The 20175-nt window shown below is 40.5% G+C and overlaps 1 protein-coding gene and 1 non-coding gene across 2 annotated transcripts in view; one reads left to right on the plus strand and one right to left on the minus strand.

The window, feature by feature from the left end:
- SPATA5 (spermatogenesis associated 5) overlaps positions 1–20175 on the minus strand; it is a 242947-nt gene that overhangs the window by 43844 nt on the left and 178928 nt on the right. Inside the window, exon 15 of the mRNA XM_036240737.1 lies at positions 884–1048. Coding sequence (XP_036096630.1) covers positions 884–1048 — 165 coding nt within the window. The remainder of the gene's footprint in view (positions 1–883; positions 1049–20175) is intronic.
- LOC118616693 lies at positions 6801–6987 on the plus strand. The gene has a single exon (XR_004956671.1).

Genomic DNA, 20175 nt, shown 5'->3' on the forward strand with positions numbered 1-20175 from the left:
CACGCCCCCTGCCGCCCCACTCGCACTTCCATGGCCCCTGAGCTCCGGCACGCCCCCTGCCGCCCCACTCGCACTTCCATGGCCCCTGCGCTCCGGCACGCCCCCTGCCGCCCCACTCTCACGTCCATGGCCCCTGCGCTCCGGCACGCCCCCTGCCGCCCCACTCGCACGTCCATGGCCCCTGCGCTCCGGCACGCCCCCTGCCGCCCCACTCTCACGTCCATGGCCCCCTGCGCTCCGGCACGCCCCCTGCCGCCACCACTCTCACGTCCATGGCCCCTGCGCTCCGGCACGCCCCCTGCCGCCCCACTCGCACTTCCATGGCCCCTGCGCTCCGGCACGCCCCCTGCCGCCCCACTCGCACTTCCATGGCCCCTGCGCTCCGGCACGCCCCCTGCCGCCCCACTCTCACGTCCATGGCCCCTGCGCTCCGGCACGCCCCCTGCCGCCCCACTCGCACTTCCATGGCCCCTGAGCTCCGGCACGCCCCCTGCCACCCCACTCGCACTTCCATGGCCCCGTGAGAAAATGCAGTCGGCATATCGTTTCCTTTCGATCGGTCAGGAGATCCGAGTTCAGAAGTAGGGCTGGAAGCTGCTCTATCAGAAGCTCCAAAGAGGGTTCCTGCTTCTAGCCCAGTGTTCTCGCCGCTGGGTCGTGCTACTTCTCTGAAGACTACCTTTCCAGCGACAACTGGGCCCAGGGAAAAACACAGGCCAGGTAAAATGCAATTTCATTTAGTGATCACCTGTCATGCAGTGCATTTCCTGTTTTAAGAGTGTTTAATACACAGTTATTTAAAACAGCTGCTGTAAGCAGTCTTTTTGTAATGACCCCAAGCCACCACTTTCCTCCTACCGAGATATTCTGAGAACTTTCTTACCTCTGCTCCTGAATACGTGTCCGTTTGGAGGATGAGTTCATTCAGGTCAACGTCCTGACTGATTGGCATAGAGTGAAACTGCAGGTTAAATATCTCCCTCCTTGTTGCTGCATCTGGTAAAGGCACATAGACGATTCTATCGATTCTCCCAGGACGCATCAAAGCCTGGAGAGAAGACAGGGTGATGCGGATTTCCAGGCTCAGAACAGACGTCCCGTGTGGACGGTGCCCAGAGACAGGGAGGTCCAGAATCTCAGGAGCCACCCAATGCTATTCATAGTTAGTAATAAAACACCTACTATAGACTCGACACTCTATTTTAAAGGTTCACATGAAAAAACAATGTTCTGGGTACTTTTGAAAATAGAAAAGGAATATTTCTGAGAGGCTTTTTGCTCGCAGCAACTGTTGGGTCAGTAAAAGATGCCATCGGCTTTCAGGGGATGCAAATACGACTTGCATTCACCTTATCAAAAGATACATATTCTTTGTAACTCCCTGCAGTAATTATTAAAATATGGGGTAAGCTGCTTCAGAGAGCCCTCAAAAAAGCACAGTTCTGATAAAAGACTTCGAGAACTGAATGCAGTCAAACAAACTTTCCTCATATTTTATTGGAGGTCAATGGTTATACATGTCTATGAATATACTAAAAACCATTTAATTGTATAGTATTTTAAATGGGTGAATTTTATGGTATATGAAGTACATCCCAGTTAAGCTAGTAAAAGAGATACGGGTCTAAAATGTGTGTGTGTGTGTGGGGGGGGGGCAGCTTTTAGTTGGGGAAGTGAGAGAATGCCTCACTGGGGAGGTGACTGATGCAAACACCTGAAGGAGTCAGCCATACAACTATCTGGAGGAACAGCATTCAAGGTAAAGGGAACGCCAAGTGCAAAGGCAAGAACGACTGGTATGTTCCAGGGAGAGAAAGAACCCAGTGTGATAAAAACAGTGAGTAAAGAAAAAAGAGGTAGGAAATGAGGTCAAACACATAGTCATGGGAGATCATAAGGCTTTAAAAGGCATGTAAAAAGTCTGGATTGCATTCTACTTGCAATGAGAAGCTACTGGAAGGTTTTAAGTAGGAAGGTTGAAAAGGTAAGACTTACATTAAAAGATCACTCTTGTGGGACAATATTTAACTAAAGGTCTAATGTACATCTAATCAGAGTCCCAAGAGGAAAGGAAAGAGAAGATGAGGCAGAAAAAAAATTTGAAGAGAAAAAGGCCAAAACTTTTCCCAAATTGGTAAACAAACAGATTTACAATTAGTTAGCTAAAGTGAATGTCAAGCAAAATAAAACAAAACAAAACAAAAAAACACACCTGAACACATCATAGTGGAACTGCTGAAAACCAAAGATAAAGAAAATCTTGAAACTGCCAGACTGAATACAGGGAACAATGGTTTGAATTACTAATGACTCTCAATTAAAACAATGGAGAGCGGAAACCAGTGGAACAACATCTTCAAAATGCTAGAACAAAAACGTCATTCTAGAATTCTATTTCCAGTGGAAATATCCTTCAATAACAACAACAAAAAAATTAAGTCATTTTCAGATAAAGAAAACCACCACAGAAAATGCTAAAAGAAGATCTTCAGATTGAAGGAAAATGATACAAGATGGAAAATTGCATCTTCAGGAACAAATGAAGAGCATTGTAAACGAAATAGTCCCAAAATGCAGACTCCTTCCACCTCCAAAAAAATTATTCTCATTGCTGGCATAATCAGAAATGGCATTTCCTGAAGATTTAAGAGGCACTAACTTATAAATAGTTTATCCAGAAAGAAGATGTGATAGAAGTAAATACAGAAACTAAGGAAGATAAGAATTCAACATAAACAACTTAAAATCGAAAAAACAAAAGAAAAAAACCAAGGCCCGGAAAATATACCTGGGACCATACATAAAACATCACAGAAAATGCAAACATCAAAACCTAATACAATTGCTCTGTGGAAATTAGTTCTTAGGGAACTAGCACAAAAAATGATGATCTTCTGTCAGTGACAAATTGACTGCTCTGTCTGTGCCGGGAGTCTCATGTCTTTTGCCAGTCTCCATGACACTGAAGCAGGCTAGCTGGTTAGCTTTCAAATAGAGTAACGTATTTTTCTCTTTTTTTAAGATCCTGAAATCAGGTGCCACAATGCTGAATCAGTCCTTTTTTACTTTTATGACACAGATAATAAAATACATATAAATAATTCTTTTATCAAAAAATTATTATATATATACTCTGTGCTAGACCTCATTTTAGTGGCTGGGGATATAGCTTGGTTAATTTTTTTATAAAGTTGAAGTTATCCTTTTCACCTTTCTAGAAAAAGTCAAATTCTAGGCTATTTTAGACTTTCCTTTCTAAAGCTGCAAGAACACCACAGCCGAGGTGTATCTAAGTCACTGGAACAACACTCAGCGTGAATCCTGCTTCCCTCAAGCCCCAGACGGTGCCCGCTGAGCACAGTTCAATGACTACAACGTCATCTGGGCCAGCAGCCAGCTAAGCTTTTTCTGGCCTGATCTTGTCAGTGAAAGTGAGCTTAAAAAAAGAGCCTTTCTTCCTGCAGAACCCAAACGAGTTAACACCCTTCCTAGAACTTCTTTTAAAATACTGTCCTGAGATGTTAGGGTGGAAGAATGATGGCAGGTTCTGTTATTTTAAAAACCACCACAAGACAGTTCTCAATGAAAACCAAGCCAAGGCTTCCTGATCTCTGAAGCCTCTGGCCCCAAGTCACAGATACTGTGGCCTCTACATTAAAACTCTGTTTTTTTTTTAAAAAATCGTAGGGAAACTGCCTTTTCAAAAAAGGTGTTCAAGACCTTGGCAGGTCTCTAGCCTCCATCAGCTTCCTCATGTGTGAGAATGAAGGGTCTTTTTTCTTTAAATGAGAGCCCTATGTGCACATGACAAGAATTCCCCTCAAAATACACAGATGGCAAAACACCCCCCCACAATTTTGCAAATAATTCCATAGAGATCACGTGAAATCTGCTCATGTACACTAAGAATCATGGTATTCAATGACCTTCCAGCCCCAATTCTAGACTTGAATGCAGTATCTTACCCAATGTCAAGCCACAGCTTATATTAGAAAGTGTGTTCTATTTTAGTAATTACACTAATTAATTGAACTAAATACTATTAACTTTTCTTCTTCTGACCTTTACAAAAAGAACTTGAAAGCATTTCTAGTATTTCACATTAAGGATTCTTATTGATCCAACCATATACCACAGTTATAGGGCTGCCTTTTTTTTAAAGAGATTCTGAAATTTAACACCTGTAATTTCATAGTCTATCAATGTTCAAATGTAATTTAATTAGCACAGAAATACTTGTCCAGACCAAAGGATTAAAACAGACACTAAAACAGCAGGTCCCATGGCTGCCATTCATTTAAAATGACCCACAAGGGTGTGTACGTGAGTGTGGGGAGTGCCTTCCTCTAGAAAAGAAAGCAGCACTGAGTCTTTACATTCTACTCCAATAAAAAACATCAACGTCTCATAATTCATGGAGAAAATAGTTCCAGAAACTGGGGAGAGAGGTGGAGCCTTGTTAATAGCTCTGATTTATTTCACAGAAATCTTGAACTTATTCTAGGCATCTCTTGCTCCTACTAAATTCAACTGATTAATAGGTGAGGTTCATGATACCTCTTCTACTTCTCTTGAAACGTTCATTTCTACCCCATCTCCTTCATTATATATTTGTTTCTTTACCATCTGACCTTCCCACCAGATTGCAGACTATATGTAATGGGAGATATATATTGTTTTATTCCACACTGTCAACCTAGCAATGGCACAGACAAGGCACTCAATAAACGTTTACTCGACAAAGTCAAGCGAACCCAATCTCATCTAGAATATTATAGCTGTTGTGGTTGGTTGTTTTTCTGCCTGCAGTTTTATTTTTTCCTCCTTCTCCCTCCCGCTGTCCACATCACTGCTAAAGTGATTATTGTAACTGAAAATGCTATAACTTCCTATTTTCTAACCATTAATGAATGGTCCCTCAAGGAGAAAAGTAAAATTCAAGCACAGTACTTCAGGCCTAATTTTGGGGTAACTCTCTAACTTTATCTGCAGCTGCTTCTTTCTCTCCCTATGGCTCCAAGGGCACCTAAGCACTCAGCTGGCCAATCCACCAGGATGCCTTCCAGCTCCTTCCCTCACACATCCTCCTCTCTGCTCAGAATGACATTTTATCTCCTGAGCTCTCAGGCAAGCTCCATCTCCTGTTCAAGCCTCAGCTTAAAAGTTTTATCTTTTATATAAACTTCTATGATTCTTCCAAGTATATAATTTGTAATGTGGCATACTGGTTAAAAGCAAGGGCAAAAGAACTGGCCTAAAGGATTAAAATTTCACTGGGTTAAAATTCTGGACAAATCATGTAAACATCCTGGTACTTTAAAGTCCTTAGCCGTCCTAGTACTCACTCAGGGGATGAATGTGTGAATTGAATGATAGGGTCCATATAACTGGCTCGGCACAGTGCTTGGCACATGGCGCGCGTGCTTCACTTTAGATGCTGCCACTATCACTGTTGCTGGATATTTATCCCCAGTACGGGACTGAGCCCCTTGAATACAGGGATAACTAGTTATCTTTGATCCAATACCTGGCACATGGTAGATGTTAATGTTATTTCAATAAATAAAAGAACAAGTGTTCCAAAACTATGAGGTTAGAATGTTGGTAAAAAAATCAAGATTAAAATACAGATTCTTGATTTATATTTGTAAATCTCAATGTTTAACAAGAATTGCTGTTTAACAACTCACTACTTGCCTCTTCCGCTCCTGCTTCTTTCCATAGCCTCTGAAATGCTTAATTCATAGCTCTTTCATAAGAGGAAGGAGAATTTATGGAAAACAGCTTACTCTCTTCAACAGAAATCTGCTTGAGGGATAACTAAGAGAGGCGGCCCTAAAACACGCCTGTATTTATTAAATATCTTTACCCTGTTGATCCAGATACTCAGTCTAGAGATGGACATAGCTGATGTCTGGAAATGTTTTATATCTTTGACTTTAGCTGCTATATTTTAAAATATTTATTTATCTGTTTCCAGCTTTATTGAGTAATTGATAAACATAATTATATATATTTAAGGTGTACAACGTGCTAATGGGATATACATACATACACACACACTGAAATGACTTATTAAGACGAAGGTGACTAACATGCACATCATAGTAGCTCTTTGTTGTGTGGTGAAAGCATGAGATCTACTCTCAGCACATTTCAAGTTTATGACCCTGTGCTGTCAACTGCAGTCACTATGTTGAACATCCAATACTCAGAACCTACTCATAACTGGAAGTTTGTACTATTTGACCAACATGTCCCCATTCCCCCCTCCCTGTAGCCCCTGTTCTACTCTAGCCTACCCTACCCTATCCTATCCTATCGTTTCTATAAAATTGGCCTTTTAATTTTATTTTTAAGGTTTCATATATAAGTGATACCATATAGTATTTGATTTTCTCTGTCTGGCTTGTTTCACTTTAGCTATCATTTAAAGCTTAAATTCTCAATGTTTTGGGAATACAATTTCATAATAACTTCTATGTAAATTAGTAATCTCTATTAGTTTAATTAGACTGAAGGAAGATTAGCTTTAGAAACCAATAAAATAAGCAATATTTAGTAAAAACATGTCAGCCTTGGTAAGAAACACTCTTTGTTATATTACTTCCGGAGTAATGAGAAAGAACATAAATTGTACTTAAGTTGGAGGAATTATCTGCTGCACAGATGTCAGGAAACACAAACAGGTTTTATATAAAGTTTGAAAACCAAAATCCTAAATAACCACATACTTAAAAGTAATTAGTAATACCAGCTGATCAACTACTTTAGTGCAAAGCACTATCAGCAGTACAAAGCAGCTTTTGAGAACACCGAGTGGTCTCGCTGGACCTGCCCCGTTGCGGACGCAGCCTCTTACCAGGCAGCCTACCCTGACCTAAAGTAAATGCAAAGGGGAATTTCGTCCTGGGTTTTGGATTTGCAGTAATAGGTGTGAACATTCTAGCAGCGGTTTGATGATCATGTATGATACTGCAAACAAGACCAAAAAAAAAAAAAAAGAACACATTGAAAGTGAATAAAAGTCAATATACAAACAGTTCAATTCAGTGGGTTTTAATCAACAGGCTAAGACAGTCGTAGAAAAGATGACAAATGCATTAACAATTTCCCCTTTAAGAATTTACGGGTGAGGAAGAATCAAACTGCAACCTGACAGCTGCTGCGACAGTGAAGGGCAACAACAGAGAGAGCGCCAGCAACGCTTACCTCGTGCACACACAGCACACTCAGAGGCAGACACAGTCAGGAGAGGAAGACGTTAGCGATCAAGCTCAATTACACTTAAGCAACAGGCTCTGTTAACCCCAGGAAACTAATTTTTGTAATTCTTTTCTTACAGCGTTTAGCTTAGTAAACCATTTCACAAGAAATCATTTGAGATCTTTTAATTTTAAAGTATAACTGAGTAAGTAGTAATAATATGATTTGTACTACACACATCTTCCTTTAAATAAGCAACTCCTTTGGAATGGAGAATATGGAGGGAAAAAATCTCTTTCCAAAAAGCCAAGGAAACAAGAATTTTATTTGTACTTCAAAAAATATATAAAATCATTATTAGTGCAGTAGGCACTTGTCTAATCTTAAAATTAGGTTATTTAACTGGTTCAGAAAATAAAAAGTGAGAATTTACAAGAGTTGAGATGAACTAATTTAGGACTTTGGAAACAAGGAATTTCAAAACCTAGACATCTTCCCCTGATCCAAATGCACTGGATCTTGAGTGACAAGAAGGGACTGTACCGCACTGAGACAGTGGGCGAAGGCAGAGGGAATACTAGGTACAAAGAACTAAAGGGGCAGCAGTGCACCAACCATTCCCGGGCAGGCAGAGGTTCATGCAGGCACACTGAGCGGCCGACCTCAGGGCAGCACTGCGGTGGGTCACAGGTGTGGTGGACATTGCTTCCCTCAGCTGTCAGGATTATCAGGAGCCCCGAGAGGCTGGAGGCTCCAGGGGTCCAACGGCGACCTTTGCCAGTTAGTATTCCAGGTGTAACAGGTCAGGAAAATGGCTGGGTAACACTAGAGGAGGATTCTTGAAACATGGGCATGTGGAAGTAAATGAAGTGAAAAATAAATCCAGGTACGGTTATTTTATATATGGTGGGGAATGCCAAGGTCTTCGATCTTTGTCTTACAGTCCATAGGAAATGATGGAGGTTTTTAATCAGGTGAAGGATTTTAATCAGGCCCCAATTTCTGTTTAAGAAAGGAAACAATTCTGCAGCAAGGTAAGTGGTACAGGAATGAAGTGGAGCGTCCAGGTAGAAAGCCAGGGTAAAGGGGCCCTGATACATGATGACGAAAGATGGTCTGACTTGGGGTGTTGGGCACACAATGCAATATACAGATCATGTATCATAGAAATGTATACTTGAAACCTATATGATCTTATTGCCCCAATAAATTAAATTTAAAAAAAAAGAAAGAACACTAGGACAATCTTACATCTTAAATTAGAACATGACTATAACAGAGGCGATGAGCTTGAAAATGACAATGGAAGAGAAATCACTGAAGTAGAGCTGCCCCAAATTTTCAATTTATTGGACATCTCCTCTCTTGACAATGCCTCTCCATTGTGCAAAGGAAGACAAAAGATAAAGCAGGGCTTCTTTAAGACAGGTCTGTGTTTGTATTTTGCAGAGAATGATACTTGCCAAAAATCTGGATCTTACCATACACCACCACCTCACTTTGCAACTGCTGGAAAGGCTTTGTCAGCACCATTCCCAACTGTATGACAGCTCCTGAGATACTCATTTACTCCTGCACTGGAGGGGATGCTCAGTGTCCTGCCCAAGATTCACAGCGCAGTTCAATCCTACAAACATCTGCTGAGCATCTCCTCCAGGCCAGGCACAGGATTAGGTGCTACAGTCACAACGTTCTTTGTCCTTTGAAAAACAATTCTTTAACAAAGGGTTTCTGCATGACAACAATGCACACGTGTCTGTATTGACACAACCAATCCATCAGCCTGTAGGCTGTCTGCCTGTCATGGGCTCGCTCAGCGCTGTTACAGCCCACGGCGCTGCACAAGAAAAGACGACGCACTGCACAGCAGGTGTTGAGGACAACGTGCCACAGTAAATGCCAGCGCCTGACGGTGGGCACAAAAGGGTGAAGAAAACAATTCACTCGCACATACAAGCTCTTTTGCTAGAATAATATATTTTTTCATTCACTTCTAATTAAAGGGCCCTTTTAGGGGCTGGGCAGCTGGGTGAAAAGGTGAAGAGAAATATAGTCAATAAATATTGTGATAAGATTGCATGGTGATAGATGATTACTAGAATTAGTGGGTGACCACATTATAAGGTATAAAAATGTTGAACTATCTTGTACACCTGAAACTAATATAACTATATTGTATACCAACTATACTTAAATACAAAAATAAATGATTAAAGGGCCCTTTTCCAAGGCCAAAACAGTATTTATCTAGAACTAATCCTAATTCTTCCTCTTATAAACAGTGAATCTGCTTTTTGATAAGCTACAGAGGAAAATTAAAAACACTGCAATTAATCTTTTAAACATCTCTATAAAATTTGCTTTAAAAAGTTCTCCAGCATGGCCAGTGTGGCCCAGTGGTTGAGTGTCAACCCCTGCACCAAGAGGTCACCAGTTCAATTCCCAGTCAGGGCACATGCCCAAGTTGTAGGCCCAATCCCCAGTGCAGGGCATGCAGGAGGTGGCCAGTCAATATTTTCTCTCATCGATGTTTCTATCTCTCTGTCCCTCTCTCTCTAAAATCAACAGAGAAACAAATAAATAAAAACATATCCTCAGGTGAAGATTAAAAAAATAAATAAAAGAAATATTAAAAAAGAAAAGTTCTCCAAAGGTAAAAGGAGGGAGTGGGGGAGTTAAGGGGGGCCTTTCTTACATGTTCACAAGGTGAAGCCAAAGTAGGTTTACAGTTGTTCATATGGAAAATAATATAATAATTAATAAAAATAATACAAGAGTAAACTCCTGTTTCACGTACTCACAACTGTAAACCTACTTTTGCCCCACCCTATACACTGATTTTTATAACATTTGAATATCAATAAACTCATAGGTTCTTAACAGGGTGGAGGGTGAGGGGTGGTGGGGTTGTGGGGAAGGAACAATCTTGTCCCCGCTGATTTCTCCAGCATCCTCTCCTATATTTGACCCCTCCCTGCCCTGTACATTCTACCGACACAGAACTCCCTGTAGTTCCCTGAAAACAGCATGCCCTCCCACCCTGTGCCTCTGTAGGTGTCTGCCTGTCACCCCCACCCCACACTGGACTATGACAATTAACTTAAACCACTGCCCCTGTGCCCTGAGCTCCAGGCAGATTCTAGCTCTTCCTTCAAATCACATCGCATAGCACGATGGAAATTATTTTCTTCTCTGTATTACTTCTAAAGACGGTTCACATGTCTACTGCACATAGTAAATACACTATAATATTTGTTCACATGTCCTGGTGGTCCACTGGACTGTAAGGTATTCAAGGCACATCTATTTTTCCAAATTAAAAAAACAACAGTTCATCAAAATGTAAGGTGTCACAGATAACAAATAACAAAACTGAGGTAGAGAGAGGTTAGGTAACCTGCCCAAAGTCACACAGTAAGTGGTGGAGCCAGGACCGGACCGCTGGCAGACTCCCATGAGTCTGTACTTCAGCTCTGCACCAGAATGCACCTTATTGGATACTCACGAAGTAAACAAAGATTACATTGTAAACACAAGCCAGGGTTTTTGCTTGTGTCATAAGTGTAAGAATCATTTTTATCTAAAGCAAAATTATTTTTTCTTAATTTGACATGAAAAGAATGAGAGAATCATAGGATAGTAGCATCACAAAGATTTCTTCTATTTCTAACTCCCTGCATTTGCTGAGAGGGCTGAGGTCCAGAGAGGTTCATCAATGTCAAACCACACATGGCTCAACGGTGGAAGCTGGAGGAGCATCCTACACTCCACACTGCCAACCCACGACACACTGGGCAAATTAAAATATTAGTAAAGTTTTAGTAAAAATCGGAGGGAAAATGTCTGTAACTATGCCTTTGTTAGTGAACTGTGTTAGCTTTCTTCTTTCTTGTAAGAAGGGCTAAACATCAGAAATGGAAGTTAGGTGTGTGTATTTTCCCCCATTTAAAATGGGAACTTAATAAACACCTTTAGACAAGAGGACAATTATATGTAATGGAATACAGAACCGGATTCTCTTGGCAATTAATCACTGAGCACAAACCTATAGGCTGTTTCTGACAGCTCCCCGGCTTTGCTTGAACTGTGGGTAAGATGTGCCCGGGCTGGCTTGTGAAAGAGTCTGTTTGAAGCCTTTGAAGGTGTTTTAACATATATTTACATTTACTGATGTGTGCGTGTGCGTTCACACTCAAGCTGATTTTGCATATATGCATATATATATATATGTGTGTAGGCAATATTTGGCCCTATGTATGAAACTGCAAAACTTGTTTTATTGCTCAAAAATGTAGAAAAAATTGAAAGAGACCTTCCTTTCCAGAAACTGGGAGCTATCTACCACTTAACAGAGATACTTCCTGTTTTTAAGCAGTTGGGAGGCATGATTTCCAACCCAAATACTTAACTTGGCAAGTTAGTGCTGTGTTGATTGATGCTTTTATAACCACATTTATTCCACCTTAAATATCAATATGAAAAGAGAAACGATTTGTTTTTTTCTCTCAACTTTTTTGGGGAAAATTTGGGAAAATAGGAGAGAGAGAAGAGAGAAGGGAAGAAAAATATTATAACCATAACAGCTGGATGACAGAGGTTAGCACAGCTCTGACTGACGTGGTTGAATTATCTCAAACTTACTTTGAGGGTGGGGGAGAGCAATGATTTCTTCGTATAAAAGCAAAAGAGAAAAATGGAACTCCAGCCGAATATTACAAATCTTTAAAGAGTCTAAAAGTTGCAACTACCTTCTCTAACAAAGCATTTTCACAAATCTTTCATGTGGGCCATGGGATTAATACTGCCTCAGGCATTAAATTTAAAGGGCTGTCGATAAAACAGGTCTCACATAGGCAACTCTGCTTGAATGAATTTTGAGAAAAATGAGTATTTTTGTTTTACATTACTTGATATTGCTCCTTGAGGTCAGTTCAGTATCTTCATTTGTTGTTGTTGTTGTTGTAACAAGGAAGATTTCCTGTAGGAACAGCAAAGTGCTGGCCTGGTTTTCATAATTTCAGTGTGACGGTCAGAACTGACATTCAGACTTGATCGTATGTTTTCTATGCTGCAGCAACTGCAGATCAGAGCAGGTATTCTCTGGTCTAGGAGCAGGCCCTCCGAATCCCACTTTGCCCTGCCGCAGTGGAGCCCAGCATTCAGCATCCTGGCTCTGGGGGTCCTCCAGCTCTCCTGTCTGTGCTTTCCCATCACCATTTAAACAAGCTCAGCTCCTTCTGCCTCCCGACACCCTCGTTCCACACCTCAGCCTGTCTAGCTCCTGCCCACCCTCCTTCGTCCCCTTGCACTGCAAGAGCTGTTTAAGCTACAGCTGTCTCCAGTTTCTCACTTGTCACTCATATTGGCTGACTCCAATCTGTCCCTATCACTCCATCAAAATGACTTGTTCAGATCAACACCGACCTCGATTGTTAAATTAAAAAACAAACCAAAAAAACCCCAAAAAACAAACCACAAAACTTTTTTCTGCCTATATCTTGCCTAAACTTTCAGCAAGATTTAAAAAGCTGACTTTATTCTTAAAACACCTCTCTCTTAGCTTCTGACCTGATACCACTTATTTCTCTGGATGTTCTTACTCAGCCAGCCTTGCTGGCTATCCCCCCCCCCCCCCATTCTACCTAAATTTAAAGTTTCAAGTTCTTCAGAGCTTATGCTTAACATTTTTCTCTTAATTGTTTTCGCTTTCCCGTCTGTCCCTTTGACATCAAGCACCACCTATAAAGACACATCACCTCAATCTACATACCAGGTCCACACTTCTCAACTGAGCCGGACCCAAGCGTCAGACTTCCCACCTGACCTCTCTATTTGGATGCCACATTATATCTGAATAAACATATCCAACATAATCTTCTTCTCCAAGCCTGAGATATTTCCAGGATTTCCCCTTCTCAGTAACGGCTTTTCCACCAACCCAGAAACCTAGCAACTGTACATCTTCTCTCTCATTTCCGCTTTTAAAACTGCCAGATTCTGTGCATTCCAAAGAAATATCTCCATCCACTTAGTTCTGTTCCCACCACTTGACCCACTTTCCCCTGGTTATCCTCGTGTCCACTCTCGTCACATCCCCCAGAGACTGTTCATACAGCATGCTGAATGGTGATTACAGACCACGCTCCACCCACATCCTTAATACCTTCTATTGTTCCCCATTGTCCTCAGAATAACGAATATAGTTCTGGTCTGTCCAACCTCTCTTCAAATGCGGAGCTCTCTGAGATGAATGATTGCAAAAACTCAGGGGAACCTTCTTAATCTCCCAGACCAAGTGAGTTACTCCCCCTCCTAAATGCTCCCATTGCACTTCATGTGTATACATAGCACTGAATACCTCTAATTATTTTCTTAAATACTTAAAATTATTTAATAGAAATACTATATACCAGACATTGTGCTGGTTCTTCTAGCATACATTATTTCGTTTAATCCTTGAACGACCCTGAGAGGCAGCTAGAATTACCGCATTTCTCTCTTGCTGGACTATAAGCTCCGTGAGAATGGGGGGAACATATTTGTACTGTTTACTCTTCCATTTCAATATCCAGCCAGAAATATCTAAGTGCTCAATAAATCCTGTTGACTGACTGCCAGCAGTTTTCAAATATACAAACCACAACAAATAGTCTCCAATCAGCTTATCTAGTAAATCAAGGTTATATAAACGTTCTATTTCATACAGCTTATAGTGAAAAAAGAAGTGGCTTTATGCCAATCATATCTAGTTTCAAATCCTTAGTTTTCCATTTGCTAAGTGGGTCTAACATTTACTATCCAAGTCCTTTGGCTTCTCTAAGCCTCGTTTTCATTATTCTAAGATGTGGTAATTCTAGTACCTTTCAGGGTTGTCCTAAGGATCAAATGAGATATTGCATATTAAGAATATGAGCACAATTTCCAGGATATAACATGCACTAAATAGATAGACACTCCCATTATTCAGAATCATCTGGCTTTGTGCACTCATTTGTTCAGTACCCTGTCATTCCATTGTGTTCTGCTCTGCATGCTTTCTGTAAGTAATCATCATGATCACCGTGTCATTTGTATGTAGTATCTCTTTTTCTCCATCTACTTTTAAGATTGTTCTCTTGTATCATTAGTTTTACACAATTTAATTATGGTATGCCTTGTGTAATTTTCCTTATGTATATTCTGCTTTGGGATTTTTAAGATATGTACTTTCCATCATATTTGGAGATTTGTGTGACCCTAATTTTATAAAATAATTTTCTGCTACCATATGCCTCATTTCTTTTTAAGTACTCTGATTGCATGGAATCACAATCACAAGTCCCACAGGTTACTGAGAGACTCTGTCTTCCCCCCTCCCCCACCCCACCCCACCCCACCCCTTTCTTTCTGTTCTTCCGTTTGGATGGTTTTATTGCTATGTCGTATCCAATCTGCTCATTAATCCAACCAGTGAATTTTTACTTCAGACACTGTATATTCCAGCTCTACAATTTCCACCTGACTGATTCCACAGCTTCCATTGATCTCCTCTGAACTAGGCTTTTCTTTAAATCTTTAACTACATGTATAGTAGCTGCTTTAAAGTCTGCTACTTCTAGCATCCCTAGGAGCTATGGTCTACTCCCATTGACTGCTTTTCCTTCTAAGTATTCAGTTTCCGTATTATAAGGACATCAGGTAAGACTGAGCAGAGGCGATGGCACAGCAAGTGTGCAGAGAGGAAACGAGACAGCTGTTTAGGAGAGCGGGGAAGTAAACAGACTTGGAGTCAATGAAATGTTCCTATGCAGAAGAAACCGGGGTGAAGGAAAAAAACCGAGGTGCACTGTCTGGGCAGCTCATTTGGTTAGAGTATTGTCCTGATTGGCCAAGGTTGCAGGTTCAATTCTCGGTCAGGGCACATACAAGGATTAACCAATGAATGCATAAATAAGTGGGACAGCAAATCTCTCTCTCTCTCTCTCTCAAAACAATAAAAAACAAACAAACAAATAAAAAACTGTGGGGCATCAATTTAAATATCTTCAAAGAGTTTCAAATAAACTCAGATTTTTTTCAGGAGGAAGTTCTAAGATAACATAAAGCATCTGCTATTTTTAGTAATTTCAAGAAACCGAAAGGAGCTGAAAGTAAAGGTTAGAAGAGTGTGGTCGCCGAGCACAAGTGGAGCGGCCACTGAGGCGCCAGAGGTCTACCCGAACGGAATACACGAGCTGCCATTCGTATTTCTATGGTAAGTTTTAGTTTACTGAGAGAATGTTGGCCCAGACCCGCAGACTAGAATCCAGCTCCTCAAAATGCGTCCAGTCCTCTAACCCTTCCCCCACCGCCAACCAAAGGTCGGAAGCTGCTTCCTGATCCCTGCTCAAAGGGGAGCTGGTACCTCTAGTCCTTCCTCCACAAATTGAGGAGGCAAATCATCATCAGATGGATGCTAGTTCCAGCTTGGCCACAGAATTCAGGAACTTTCGAAGGATAATCTACACTCTATACTCTATGGAGTCTAACAATATAAACAGTAACAAAAATGTGGGTCCCTTGGCTTTCATCTTGAAGCAGAATACCATCTTGGCTCAAGTTTCCCTAGTTCATGGACCTATCGAATACAGTCCTATATGCCCCTCCCCCTGCCCCACCCCCTACCCCACGGCCTGTGCTGAAAGAATTAACTGGAAAACCTTACCGAAAATTATTCTTTATTATAAACGCTGCTCCACAACAATCTATATATGAAAAGCAACAATAAATAGTCTGTGAGCATAAGTAAAAACGTCTTAAGAGCCCTGGCCAGTTTGGCTCAGTGGTTAGAGTATCGGCCCATGGACCAAAGAGGTGGGGGTTCAATTCCGGTCAAGGGCATGTACCTTGGTTGTGGTTCGTCCCGTCCCTGGTCAGGGTCATGTGGGAGGCAAGTAATTGATGTGTCTCTCTCATGTTAATATTTTTCTCTCTCTTTCCCTCCTACTCTATCTGAAGATAAATGGAAAAATATCCTCGGGTGAGGATTAAAAAAAAAAAAAAAATGCGGTAAGAAGTAAACATCTTTGCTCAGTATGGATCCTTAACCTTTGTCACAGCAACAACATTCCATGGTGCTCCTGAGGAAAGTCCCTTGAGAAGACCGTGTAACAGTGTCTCCAAGACGGAAACCGTGCGTGCTTGGTTGACCAATAACACTATCACAGCAGCACTGATCCGGAATATCTGTGCCTGAAACTTCGGTGCCTGAAAATGACACCTTTCAGAACAAGGAGAAACATGGGCCAAACCCATCCCAGATCTTTATAGGAGAATCTGAAGTTTAAAGTAACAGCCACACAGAATGTGTTATATGGTAGAAAGAGCCATTCCTGACATAATGTTCTAACTTATTTTACCAGATCTATAGAAGTGAAGAAAAAATTCTGTTATTCTACTGGTTCAGGAAGTATTGCATTTCCTACAAAAATCATGACACAAATGAGTTCAGAGAAAAAGAAAAAGCCGGAGACTGCTTCTGACCAGGACGCGCTAGCTGTAAAACACGGGAGCTCTCCAGTCCGATTAGACCTGTGGCATCACCTGCCATCATCACCTACTAAACTCTGGCAACGAAAAAGGTGAAACTCTGGACCAGAGCTGTCCAACAGAAACAGAGCGTGAGCCATATATATAATTTTCTAGTAGCCACATTTTAAAATGGTAAAATTACTTTTAATAATATATTTCATTTAAGACAACATATCCGTGTTATCATTCAAACACCAATGTTAAAATTAGGGGGTAGGGTTGGGTAACTAAGATACAGACTACTGTATTTTAACCAATGGTTGTAGGGGAGGGGTACCTGGAGAAAAAAAAAGAAGTCACTCTTCCCTGTTTTTTAAACAAAACTGAAACCTGAAAAAAATTTTTGTTCAATGAAAATGGGGTAGAATTTTGTTGTCCCTAGCCACAAGGGACCAGCTCCACTGAGAAGTGAACAGTGGGGACTCAAAAATTTGAAAACATTTGGGGAAAGGGAAACTGGCTTTCTGTTAATTGGCAGATGTTCCAGTGGGCTTGGTTTTTGTTGAGATGTGTGAGTTGCATCTGCACATACGGACCAGAGTCTCTGCTGAGTTTATCAAGTTCAGAAAAGGTGGTTGACAAAATCTTGACTTTTGTTAATTTAACTCAATAAAACCCAATGGAACCCCCCCCCAAAAAAAATTATTAAAGAAATATTTTATTTTTTTGCATGAAGCCTTGAAATTTGGAGTACATTTTATACTTCCAGTACATCTCGATTTGGACACGCCCATTGCAAGTAGCTGGCGGCTATCAGACTGGAAGGCAGGACTCCCTCCAGATACACACTAGACCGCAAGGGCAGCAGAGAACACCTAGGAAATCCATGAAACCCATTGACCAGGCCCATTAGCTTCCATCACAAGAGAGAGAACCCTTGTCTTGCAGAGATTTCTGTTTATTTATTTATTTATTTAAATCCTCACCTGAGGATGTTTACTGATTTTTTTTTTAAAGAGGGAGAGGAAGACACACACACACACACACACACACACACACACACACACAGAAACATGAATGTGAGAGAAAAAAAATCAATCAGTTGCCTCTTAAATGTGCTCCAACTTGGGACTGAACTGCAACCCAGGTATGTGTTCTGACCAGGAATCAAACTGCAACCTTTTTTGGTGTTGCTCCAATTAACCGAGCCACCTGGCCAGGGTGAGACTTTTGTTTAGGATCAATCTTTTCATGTTGCCAAATGATGAGTTTCTATTAAATCTCAATTTCTATCCAACAGCATATTTGAAATACCATATTAGCCCCACCAGATATATAAGATGATCAATTTTGTTAAATTAAAATATGAGCCTGGCCAGGTGGCTCAGTTGGTTGGCGCATCGACCAAAAAGGTTTCGGGTTACATCCCTGGTCAGGGCACAAAGGGGAGGCAACCAATCGATGTCTCTGTCTCTCTCTCAAATCAATAAATATATTTTCAGGTGAGAATTAAATGCCTATCAGTGGACAAGTAGATAAAAATGCTGTGGTATATTTACACAATGGAATACTGTGCAGCTGTTAAAAAAAAGATCTCTTACCCTCTGCGACAGCATGGATGGAGAAATGAGCCACTCAGAGAAAGACAAGTACCATATGTTTTCACTAATATGTGGAATCTAATGAACAAAATAAAATGGCAAACAAAATAGGTCCAGGGGCATGGATGCATGGGACAGACTGACAGATCTCAGAGGGGAGGAGGGTATAGAAATGGGAAGAGATCAACCAAGGAATTATATGTATAGCCCTTGGATACATAGTGTGCTCAAGGCCTGGGATGGGGTAGGGGCTAAACAGACAGGGGCAAAATGGGGGATATCTGTAATACTGTCAACAATAAAAAATAAAATTTTAAAAAGGAGTGAGTTCATTTAAAAAACTAGCCATTATCGACTGAGGAAGGTTCAGCTTATTAACACCAAAGGAATCACTGCTAAAATCCATGAGAAACTAGAAATCTGTCACAATAGATGTATGCTCCAGGTAAAATTTTAATTGTTGTGCACTTCTTATATGCTCAACTCAGTTTTAACTCTGGTTTAGATTTCTATTAGGAGTATTAATCGTTAGAGAAAGTGAAGGGACCCTGTAAACTATGTAGACTTTTACCTGTTAGGAGAAATGTATAATGGGATTGTATTTTTCCAATGACACTGGGTCCTAAACTGTTGTCATAGACTTTATAGTACAGATTTAAGGTTTTCAACTCATTTGAGTTAAATAGTTCAGAGATATTAACAAACTTCTATTTATTAGAATTTTACATACCTTTCTTTTAGGTATGACTATTAGAAATATGTATGTATGTATGTATATATGTATATGTATTATACACACACCACACATAAGTAAATTTACATTTTAGTCACCAAATTAGACAGTATGTGTTTGTTTTTCTATATTCATTTTTATATACACATAAATTATGGCTGCAGATCTCATCCATTGAAATTGAAATGAGAAAAGAAATTATGTAAATTATTTGTTTCTTGTTTTACACTGATCCGGCACACAAAGTGACAATATGGGGAATGGTGGATCATCATTTTTGTCACAGATTTTACTATGTTTGGATATCACAGATTTTGATGTTTGGATGTAGTGATGATCACACCTGTTTCCTATTCTCTAGCACATAGGCATTAAAAAACAAAAACAGCCCCGAATATGACAATTCCTTTCAACTGCCACTCAATTTAGGGTGATTTCACCCCTTAATGCTAAAACTTTGTAAACTGCTGTAGCAAAAAATTATTCCCATTCCCAAGCTTCTGAAGTTGGAAGCAGCAGAATATACAAAGTAGGCCCGTGTGTGTGTGTGTGTGTGTGTGTGTGTAAAACTACTGTTAAATAAAATCACTTGCACTAAAAGGCAAAATTACTTAATTAGTTAATTAGCCAACCAAATAAACATTTATCAGCCTGGCACTGGCTTTATCAAAGATAAGCAATACTGCCCTGGCCTGGAGGAGCTTAGAGAATGAAGATGACACATCAACAATTTCAATTCAAGATGAGACCTGTTAGAGATAGGAAAATTCTGTTCTTAATGGTAAAATCTGTACAACTAACTTTTCTAAAGAAAATATTTGTAACAAAACTCTCTCCACACTGCAAAGTACATAAAGAGATGGGCTCACCGTCAGCTGAAGAAAGCAGCAGATCTCTCTTTTTCCTACTAGTCGCCTACTTTTATGACCCCTTCCCCCAATCCAGCATAAATAGCAAATGAATTTCTTCATTTCTCCAGTTTCAGATTTTCTACAATATTCACATTATACGTGACAACCAGGCCGCTGAATCAAATTAAAATTCCTCAGGGGAAGAAACTGAAGGAAACTTAAACGAAAATCCCCCGTTTGCCATCCTGGTCCTACACTCCTGCTTCTTGAAATTCCTGCTTTCTGAAAAGGAAAT

Source organism: Molossus molossus, unplaced genomic scaffold (genome assembly GCF_014108415.1).
Source record: "Molossus molossus isolate mMolMol1 unplaced genomic scaffold, mMolMol1.p scaffold_m16_p_4, whole genome shotgun sequence".
Classification (NCBI taxonomy): Eukaryota; Metazoa; Chordata; class Mammalia; order Chiroptera; family Molossidae; genus Molossus; species Molossus molossus.